The sequence below is a fragment of the Pseudonaja textilis genome, chromosome 2, assembly GCF_049901715.1.
Source record: "Pseudonaja textilis isolate UNSWEBS1 chromosome 2, rPseTex1.2, whole genome shotgun sequence".
Lineage (NCBI taxonomy): Eukaryota > Metazoa > Chordata > Lepidosauria > Squamata > Elapidae > Pseudonaja > Pseudonaja textilis.
The window spans coordinates 236,336,161-236,347,252 of NC_141991.1; the positions used below are offsets into that span (position 1 = coordinate 236,336,161).

The window sequence follows — 11,092 nt, forward strand, 5'->3', positions numbered from 1 at the left end:
CAACTTCTGTTATGATTTCAGATAGAATGTGTTGTTTAGACTCTCTGTGTTCATGAATCCATTGCTAATATCAGCATCAACTGAGTCACATTTATTGCATCATATTAGGCAGATGTTAATTCCTATGTAAAACCTGATCTATTCAGGAAGAGAGCGGGGGATTTTGTTGGTCAGAAATATTTTTGATAAATAACATATCCCTTGAAGTCAGCCTTTGTTAGCCAGACTTCCTTTTGCAAGGTATTAAACAAGCGTTAACAATTGATGGTATCTGAGCAATGGGGATCTGGGGATCAGATAGCCCTGATATTGGAGAATCATGAGAATTGCCAAATTGCTGAAAGGAAGGGGAAAAAAAATCAATAAAAACACAATGATGAAAATGCAAGCTAGCAGGAATAGGCAAAATTGCAACTCAACTTCCAATGCCTGGATTAAAAGCTACCTTGTGATTGCTGGTCCATTTTCAGTTGAAATGGTTTAAGAAATATCTGTTGATAAATGTTGAGTCATTGTTTAACCAAAAAAAAGTATTCTATAATAATGTGTTTCTTTATGATCCCAAACAAGAAACTCTTGTTGATATTAATGTTTTCATAGTTCCATCAGATTGTGAAAGGCTAAAAGATTTCTCAAACTTTTTGATAAATAATATGAAATCAAGCATACTTGAAATTCCAAAAATGAATAACACTGGTTTCAACAAACAGCTGAGAGGCTATTTTTGATAACTCCTAGATGGTAAAGAGGACCTACTGTTATATATCTGAAATTATTTGTTACATTTTCTTGTGGAAGGAAAAACGTTCAAAATCCTTCCTTTCCAAATTTAAAGAAAATCTTAATAACAATTATATTTATAAAAAAAAAATGTTGTGCCAAGTTCTTACAGTGCACTAAATTAGAAAAAAAAAGGACTTTGGTAATCCATAACTCAATGCCTAAAACAAGCTGGGTGCATGAAAACCATTTTTCCCATTGCACTATGGGATAGCCTCAGTTAATTGAGTATTTTTCATAAGTGTACTTTCTCATAAGCCTTAGCTTTGCTCATGAAAACCCACCAGAAACATGGAGATGAAGCTGATAGCACTTTGGGCTATCACTGTTAGTGAATATGAGAGTCAGAGGGAGACCGTGTATAGTACATTTAGCTTCTCTTTTTTTTCTAGCTGATGACTGCCAGTTTACCTGGAAACCTATTTTCTGTGTGTCCTGTATGGGCTGAAGCTGTTTATTAGGCCTCTCCTTTTTATGGTGATAATGATTCCTGAAACTGAAAATAAAAATATCCAAAGTTCTGTTCAATCATTTCTGAAAAAGCTAGGAATAGTTTACCATTTCTGCAGCTACTCATAATTCTACTACTATCACTATTAATTATTACTGTTGCTGTTAATCTATTCTGTTTGGCAGTTCTAAAGAATGGCTTTCACTAATCTGGTTCACTAAAACTTCCACAATTTTGACCGTGGTCAAAATGACATGCATCAGATTGGAAAAAAAAATCACCTTACAGATGAGCACCTCACCTCGTTTCCAGTAATTCTTGAGGTTCTTCCGATCAGTTTTTGACAATACTGTAGCAACACACATTGTGAAATACTTCCTGAAGTATACCATATTCTCCTGGTCATAAAGAAGAGATTGACTACAAGGCTATCCAAGACTGCATGGAATCCTCCTAATTATTTTTGTGCTCTCAGGAGCTGTTTTTGACTCCAGTTGTCAAAAACTAATGGTAGAGTATCCTGCCCTTGTGAAACAGGAGATATATGGAAACTCTAAGCCCTAAAACAGTTGAGCATATTTTTTCCCAAATCAACAACCACACCAACTCTTCACAAAAAAAGATTAAGAAAAGATAAACCTTGTCTCCGCCCTAAAGTGGTAGCCCTATCCACTTTAATCTTCTACCACCTCATATATATTGTCAAGTCCAGTGATGTGCATTTTTCTCCAGCTCATTGAGGATGTATTCCAAAAAGTGTCAGTTGAGGCAAAACTGTGATTTGAGTTCCTTTCTGTTTGCATTTAAGTTCAGTGTAGTTAATGGATTTCTTTGCCCTGTCATATATATGTAATATTTTTAATGTGACTGTAGCAAAAAATAACTTTCTCAAAATCTCTGGGGATTAGATTTTTTGTGACGATTGTAGTCCTAGAGTTTTGGGTTGTGTGAAAATCAGAATTACTTTTCAGTGCTTCTTAATGGTCAGCATTCTCTCAAAACCCTGAAATGGGAAGAGTTATTTTTTCTGAAATATGAAATCTGGAAGCTTTCCTGACTCTTGTAGGATTTACAATTAAGTGATTTCAGTTACCATGGTTTAATTACATACTTCAGGATTTAATTATATGTTTCATGATTGCTTGAAGTCCATGTTTGACCTAGTGAATTATCTTTTTGTCCAAAGCAACTAATAATCTATATATACCATTAGAATAAAGGGGCTTTGTAATTCAGATTCATAAAAGGAAGTAGTATTAAGTTGTCACAATTATACAGTGATAAATCTATGTCTTGGGGACCTCATTAAAAAAAAATCAAAATAGTCCTTTTGTATTTTATAACACTGAATTATTTTCACATTTATTCACAATCTAAGCAGTCTATTGATGCTAACAGCTGTTGATGGGTGCTGGATCGCAAAGAAATGAGCAGAATTATTTCAAATGCTTGCTAAGGTCTGCCTGTACATTTATGCAGGCAACAAACAAGATAGAGAGTTTAATCCGTAATTCAACGTTTTGGGGAAGATATTGCAATAATCAAGACATCACTAAATGAAATAAATATTTGTCCATGATAATGAGGCTGTAAATGTCTTAGCTTATTTTTTTTTCTTCTGGATCAGAAGGAGCAGAATCTTTTTATAAAGTACTTTTGACGTTTTTGAAGAACCTTGTAAAATGAACTGACTTCATGTTAGACATTTGACATTTGATATATCAGAATGTTTCCAGGTTGCACAAAACTTTTAAAGAAATATCAAAGTCCGAAATAAATCCAAATCTGATTATATACACTGCCATAGAAATAAATAAATAATCCTAGAAAAAATATAGCCCATTTTACGTTATAAGGACACTTTTTAAACTAGTAATTTATCTTCTGAAACTGAAAAAAAATGAGTGTGCGTGGTTGGATTTACATGTTACTATAATCCATATTAGTAAATTGTGTGAATTCAGGGACTGAAGTTTGTATCTCATGGCTGATATCTTAGTATGTTGTGTCAGTACAGCAAATTTATTTTGGCCTGTAAACTATGGTTAAACAAGCCATGGGTTAATGTGATATGTATGTATGTAGGGTGGGGTGGGGTGACAGAACTGGTTTTGTAAAGAAAATTAATCATAATAGTGGCTTTTTTGCTCAGTTTTTACTGAATGCAGCCGGGTATCATTTCTCATCCTCAGTTTTACCAGTAGTTCCTCATAACCGTAGTGTGACCTTAGCACCTCAAACTCACATGACACTTTAGAGGGGGAAATAATAGATTTTAGAATTGCTGCATATATGGCATTTCCATACAGGTAGTCCTTGACTTACAACAGTTTGCTTAGTGACCGTTCGAAGTTACAATGGCACTGAATAAAGTGACTTAAGACCATTTTTTACACTTAGGACCGTTGCAGCATCCCCATGATTGTATGATCAAAACTCAGACACTTGGGAATTGATCCATACTTATGACGGTTGCAGTGTCCCAGTCATTTGATCACCTTTCACGGCCACCTGGCAAACAAAGTCAGTGGGGAAGCCAGGTTCGCTTAACAACCGTGTTACTAACTTGATAAATACAGTGATTCACTTAACAACGGCAGCAAGAAAGATCATGGAATGGGGCAGAATTCACTCAGCAAATGTCTCGTTTAGCAACATAAATTTGAGGCTCAATTGTGGCCGTAAATTAAAGACTGCCTGCATAGAGATGACTTCCTAGTTATTGTGGAGTAGTAATAGCAATAGCACTTAGACTTATATATCACTTTACAGAGCTTTACAGCCCTCTCTAAGAGTCAGCCTCTTGTCCCCAACAATCTGGGTCCTCATTTTATCCACCTTGGAATGATGGAAGGCTGAGTCAACCTTGAGCCTGGTGAGATTTTGAACGGCCAAATTGCAGGCAGTCAGCAGAAGTAGCCTGCAATACTGCACTTTAACCACTGTGCCACTGTGGCTCTTATGACCGAGTACCTGTCATGGTTGCCCCCTTGTGTCACAGGTCACGTTAGCCAACCAAGCAGGTGAGGAACTTCTCAGCATTCCCTCCTGCCACTGCTAGGGCATATTGAGGTGGCCTTGGTTCTCACGAGTCTTGTTGCTGTTATGTCTGGCACTTTGGAGGAAAACATGCATTCCATAAGTCCCCCTCCCCCCCATAAGCATGGCAACAAAGAAACAATGCAGAGAAAAATATGACTTCAGCTAGAATCGTTTCAAGAGTTGACAGTACCAGATTCAGCACATAATTATTTTTATCGGAAGTAATTCAAACAGCAACAAAATGAAGAAAGACTAAACCTCCCGTCCCGGTGACTGACCAGATTGGAGCTTGCAAAATGAACAAATGTAATTTTTTGAAAAAGAATATTTCTTTGTATAGTGTATTTCTTTCTGAGCTCAAGATAGCATTCGCTGCTGGCCTTGGATAAGTTGAATTGAATTTTAATACACCCAGTTCAAATCCAATACTTGAACAGCTAATCCAAGCAACCAATGAATATGTTGTATGTGTTTCAAACTGGATCGAACTAGACTGCACATTTGAAAAAATCTGGTTTTGTATTACTGCATTTCCCTGAAAATACGACCTACCCCGAAAGTAAATTCTAGCTTGATTTTTACACATGTGCCCAATATAAGCCCTAACCCCAAAATAAGCCCTAATTAAGACCATCTCCTCCTCTCCCCCTTCCCCCCCACTCCAGGGTGCATGGGTAAAAATTAAGCTAGGGTGGGGATGCAGGGTGGAGCTGCCCTACTACTTATCTTCGGACAGTTGCAGCTACATACCGCAACACCTGCCTTGCCGGCCCATTTCTTCTGCAGCCAGCAAGGCTTTCCTGAAGGCTCTATAGCCAATAACACCTCTAGATCGATCTGGAGCTCCGTTATCACCTGCAGAGGCCTTCAGGAAAGCTTTCCTGGCTGCAGAAGAATTTCCTGAAGGCCTCTGACAGCAAAAAGGAAGCTAGGGGTGATGCGCACAAGTGAGGTGAGTCAGTGGACGAGACCCTCCCCTCCCCCCCAAAATAAGACCTGGTGGCAAAAATAAAATTTTTGGTGGCAAAAATAAAATAAGACAGGGTCTTATTTTCGGGGAAACACAGGTATAAGTAGAATCCATATAATCTCATTAGATGGTAACACAGTTCCATAATGTCTCTTAACTCTTTTGAGGCCTGAAAGTATTAATGGGTTGGCAGATGCTAATAGCTGTGTTTTCCTGCTTGCTTTTTTCAGGCTATTCGAAGCTTCCAGGTTGCCTTGCACATCTATCCGCTCAACTCCGAATTGTGGAACGAAGATCTTTCCTGGGCAAGAAAATTACAACAACAGAAAAAAGCAACCAAAACTGAGACAGGAACACAGGGGGATGAGACAAAAACTCTGGAGGAACCAATCCCAGATTATGATTTTGAAAGCGATGAGATCTTGGCCGTGTGTGCTGCCATTGCAGAAAAAGAAAAAAGCACTTTGACCTCTAAAAGTGTAGTGATTGTATCCGCTTCGGGAACCATTGAGACTGTCACCGAACAAGAGGAGTGTGCAACGGTCCCTGATGGTGCTGTGTTTATCAAAGCCCGATAATCCACATAGTTCCTTCCTGTAACAGCCGTAAATTTGAGGAGCCGCTGTTGCTGTTGTTGTTTTACTTGCTTTGCCTTTTCTCAGAGCCCTGTCTTGAGTCACTGAGCATTGGAGATCCCCATTCCATCAAATTAAACTTCCGGAGGCTCATGTGTCCTGTAGGACTAGAGGAGGCAGAACTTGGAAAACCGAACATCAGTTCATTGCTCTTGCCTGTCTCCCACATTGAATGCTACTTTGCAAACAACACTTTTGCAAATGTGGTGCCTTCCTAACGCAACAGCCTCCATGTCCCACAATCCACGCATAGCATGGTTCTTGGGGATGATAGCTGAGGTTCGTGGAAGGTGATGTGCAATCCTCCCAAAAGGCATCTCCATTGTGGAAACCTGGTGTTCCGTATAGAAAGAAAACAGAACTGTGTGTGTGTCTGGCAATAGTGGCTTTGAAATAGGAACTGGAAGTGTTGGGTCTGTGTATGTTTATACTGCCAACATCTGTTCCTGCTGTGATAAAGCAAAGCAGGGGGTGCAGCAAAATCTTCACGTGCTTGTACAGTTGTGGTACGGAATGTGCGGAACATGTTTCAGTCTATAGTCTTTTGAGTCAAGGTCATTCTGTTAACTTAATATAGGGGCTCTCAGATGTAGTTCTCAGATGCTGCTTTGCATGCAAGATACTCTCTTTTGGTTTTTTTTTTCCAAATCCAGTTTTAAAATACTATGTATTCATGCGCTCGAACAAAATGCATACGGTGGCCTTAATGCTTCCCACTGTCGACGGACTTTTAAAAAGGGATTGTTTTCGTGAAGTTTAAGGTTCAGGTATTCCTTGTTTGGGGATGATAATTGGGATCAGGAACTCCATCCCTAAGCTACACCATCCATGGAGTATGATATCATGTGACCACCCCGATTTACGATGGCAGTTTCGGCTGTCCAGTTGCTGCTGTCAGGTGCCATTGTAGCATAATAATAATAAGGAGCCTCTGTGCCACAGAGGTTAGAGTGCAGTACTGCAAGCTACTTCTGCCTACAATTTGGCAGTTCAAATCCCACCAGGCTCCAAGTTGCCTCAGCCTTCCATCCTTCCGAAGTGGGTAAAACGAGGACCCAAATTGTTTGGTGGCAATATGCTGACCCTGTAAACCACTTAGAGAGGGCTGTAAAGCACTATAAAGTGGTATATAAATCTAAGTGCTGTTGCTATGTGTCATGTGATCACATTTGCAACTTCTTGCCAGCTTCTTCCTAGCCTTCGTTGGGGGGAACCACCAATTAAGTTCCTAAATGGTGATCATGTGACCTAGGGATGTTCTGATGTCATAATTGCAAACTGGTCACCAAATGCCTGAATTGCAATTACTTGACCGTGGGTGGGGGGGGGGGGCTGCAACAGCCACAACTACTAGGATCTCATGTAAGTCCCCCCCTCATTCAGCAACTGTCATAATCGCAGTCACTGAACAAGTAGATATTAAATGAAGTCTAATTCAGGGCTGGGATGCAAATATTTTTATTACCGGTTCTGTGGGCATGGCCATCTGACTGGGTGGACGTGGCTTTTTTTTGCAGCACTCCCATGCTCCGTTTTTTTGTGGGTTTTTTATTTTTTGTCTCTTGGGCCTCAGGAAAGCCTCCTGGGAGGCTGTTTTTGCTCCAAGGAGCCTTCCCTGAGGCCCAGGAGGCAAAAAAAAAAAATGGAGTGCGGGGGAGGGGTCGCTGCACACACACACCTACGCACCCCTTTTTGCCTCCTGGGCCTCAGGGAAGGTTCCTGGTCGAAGCAGTAAGACAGCGAGGGGGATCCCGGCACAGCTGATCATTGGAGGAAAAAAAAACCCAAATACTAGTTAAGACAGTTATTTTTTTACTACCGATTCGGCCAAACGGTAGCATTTTTTACTACCTGTTCGCCCGAATCGGGCCGAACCAGTAGAATACCACCACTGGTCTAATCTGTATATTGTTGAGAAAATCTGTGGGCAATTGTGTTTGCAGGGCTTAAATCCCACTCTTCAAAACAAATTAAAAAAAAAAGAAGCCTCGACTGATTTTAATCTCAATTGAAAAAAGAAAGATGAACTTCAGTGGAAGCAATTTCTCACAGCAATTTAAAATAGTATAATTGAAACTGTGTGTCTTTAAACGTGTCTATTGCAGGATAGTATTTCAGTCAGACTTTAGAAACTCTTTTTAAAGGATTACTTTCAGTCCTAAAATAAAATAAAACATAACAGCTGTAAAAAGAAACAATCACAGAGCTTTTAGTATTTTGCCCTTGTGAAGGATATTCAACCTAAAGTCCTGTGGATGGGCAGTATGAAAATGCTGTAGTTAATATGTCTAAGCCATCACTCAAGATGTGAGATGCAAAATGATTTTAAAAACCCACAAAAACATTCTTTTTAGGGACAGTTTGTTCTGCTTCTTTAGAGTCTTGTTTAATCCATGTTTGATGCCTTTCTGGAATATTCAGTGGGGAGAAAAGTATGTGTATGATTATGCTTCTTAGGGTAAATCTGGCAATTCCTGTCAAATTCTTACAGATAAGTTGTATACATAGCATTTCCTAGGTTTAATCCAGAAGCTTTGTTGGTGGCCTCAATGAATTTCTTAAAGCAGAGGAAGTATTAGTCCAGCAGGAACAATTGGTACATTATAGAGTTGGTTATAATCATTTGAAGCACTGTTTGAATATAGTTTTTCTATCTTACCCTCATCCATATCCATACGAAAAACTTTGCATAAATGTAATTTTCATAAATGTCCACACAAATCAAAAGTTGGATATAAATCATTTAAATGTTTGTCATGGAAGAAATTTGTCTCCCATTTATTCAAGCTGCCTGCATATATGCGATTTCAGAATTTTCATTTACTTTAAATAACTGTATCCAACCGTACATAGTACAGGTATCCCTTGACTTACAACAGTTCATTTAATGACCATTCAAAGTTACAATGGTACTGATTTATGACCGTTTTTCACACTTATGACAGTTGTAGTATCCCCATAGTCACATGAACAAAATTCAGAGGCTTTGGCAACTGACTCACATTTATGACGGTTGCAGTGTTCTGGGGTTTAAACACCTTTCGCAACCTTCACAAGTCAATGGGGAAGTCGGATTCACTTAACAGTAACCATGTTACTCATTTAACAACTGTAGAGATTCACTTAACAGCTGTGGCAAGAAAGGTTGTAAAATGGGGCAAAATTCACTTAACAACTGTCTCACTTAGCAATGAAATTTTGGAGTCAGTTGTGGTTTGTAAGTTGAAGACTACCTGTACTGCATCCTACAAAAAACTAGAAAATGAAACTGCTGCCAAACGTTTACAGAGAAGACAGCAGTAGGGCTGACTTGATCCAAGAAAGGCAGTTTTTGAGCAGGTGGGTAAGCAGATAGGTATACAGGTGGGGGAGTCTATGACAGTTCACCACAACCAACTCGCTGCAGCCAACTCACCATGGCCAACTCACCACAGGAAAATTTGCTGCAGGACAAGAGTTACACTAGTATTAAATAAAGAGTGCAATGGAATCATTAAAGAAGGGATGCAAAAGGAGGGAGACAGAATGAAATCTTAATGGCAAATATTAAAATATATTGTTTAATTTATTTTAAATAAATGGAATTGTTAAATTATCCTACAGTGAGTTGGTCATATTGAGTTGTCCTGCAGCAAGTTGGCCCATTCCAGCTACAGTTCTAGAACCTTTCTGTAACTCTTTAAAGGGGCTGTAGATCCCCAGGATTGTGTTTCTGCTGACCCATATTTCTGGAAAAGGATACTTCTTTAAATAGCAGGCCAGGCTACCTTTGCATACTGACATGGTTTGAAGCACTTTGTGGAATTGCATCTAGATTGAATTTAAACAAGCATGGAACAAGCTCTTCTGAGCATGTGAACGTTTTTTCTGGACATCTTGAGTGCCATACTATCCAGTAATAAAGATTTAGTAGGAGGAAACATCACGTCAAGGCTTCCCAATATGTAGCTTTACTGAATAATTTAATGAAGAACTCAAAACATACTGGGGTTTTGTTTTGTTTTGTTATGTCTTTTATCAATCTTACTCTTAATTTCCAATGCTGGGTTATGTTCAGCATGCCTGAACTGTTGGTGGCTATTCCTGTGTTTTTCCTGTGTGAACAAAATGTGTGTGTAAATATATGAAGTCTAGAATGGTTGTATTCAATGAGCTTGATTAATATAACTCAAGAAGAACCCTAATCCTCTTGGGTCATCAGCTAAGTACATAATTCTGGACATAAAGATTTATGGGGTGAAACATAGAAGACTTCAAGTAATTGATTGCTACCTCATCTTATATTTTATATTTCATTTTATATTTCTAAATTAATGTTTAGAAATTGTGTCTATTGGGTTTATGAATATGTGAGGGCCTTCCCATGAAGTTATGTTAAGGATGAATAAGCAGGCACAGACTCACACCGATTTCGTTACCCAGTGGATATGTCTGCATTTAATAATGATTTCCAAAAAGAAGTTGTGCCAGGATAGCCAGTTTCATAAGCCGACTCTGAAATTCAGGCTCAAAATTCTGATTCCAATGGAAAGCAATTTACATGAAAACCACAATAAGCAACACAATGTGCTTTTTCCTTGACAAAAACCAGACCTTGAACATCAATACAGGATAATAATACTGGAACACAATCTAATCCTTTGAACATAGCATTCGAAAACAAATTTCCAGTGGCTTTAGATATATTTTTTTTAATGGTGAGAAACTTGTTTTTTCCTAATCTTACCCGTTCATTGTTTTTAATAAATAGACCACACCATAGTAGTTGCTTTATTTTTCAGTTCTAGTGCCCAAATCAATTAAATTTGTTTTTAAAACATAGTCTGTCTTTGTTCCCAAAGCATTAGTGCAAACTACAATATTTGCTGCAATAAATGTCAGAAATAACTGAAAGGCCACAAAAACAATGGGGTGGTAGTTTTTCATGCTCCAAATTCATTACAACTGAAAATGGATAATTGCAACATGCATTCCAAATCACAAAAGAACAACTGTCTCTAGAATACCTTGCACATCAGTGTGCACCAGTGGTAGTCAACCTGGTCCCTACCGCCCACTAGTGGGCGTTCCAGCTTTTATGGTGGGCGGTAGGGGTTTTGTCCCCAACTTTATAAATCACCATTACTGTGGAACCGGTGGGCGATTAGAGAAAATTTTACTACTAACAGAGATACAAAAGTGGGCGGCAGGTATAAAAAGGTTGACTACCCCTGG

General features: G+C 38.8%; 1 protein-coding gene across 1 annotated transcript in view; it reads left to right on the plus strand.

Moving 5' to 3' along the window:
• TTC33 (tetratricopeptide repeat domain 33) overlaps nucleotides 1-8,605 on the plus strand; it is a 35,577-nt gene extending 26,972 nt beyond the window's left edge. Inside the window, exon 5 of the mRNA XM_026716001.2 lies at nucleotides 5,474-8,605. Coding sequence (XP_026571786.1) covers nucleotides 5,474-5,821 — 348 coding nt within the window. The 3' untranslated portion in view covers nucleotides 5,822-8,605. The remainder of the gene's footprint in view (nucleotides 1-5,473) is intronic.
• Nucleotides 8,606-11,092: the final 2,487 nt, after the last annotated feature.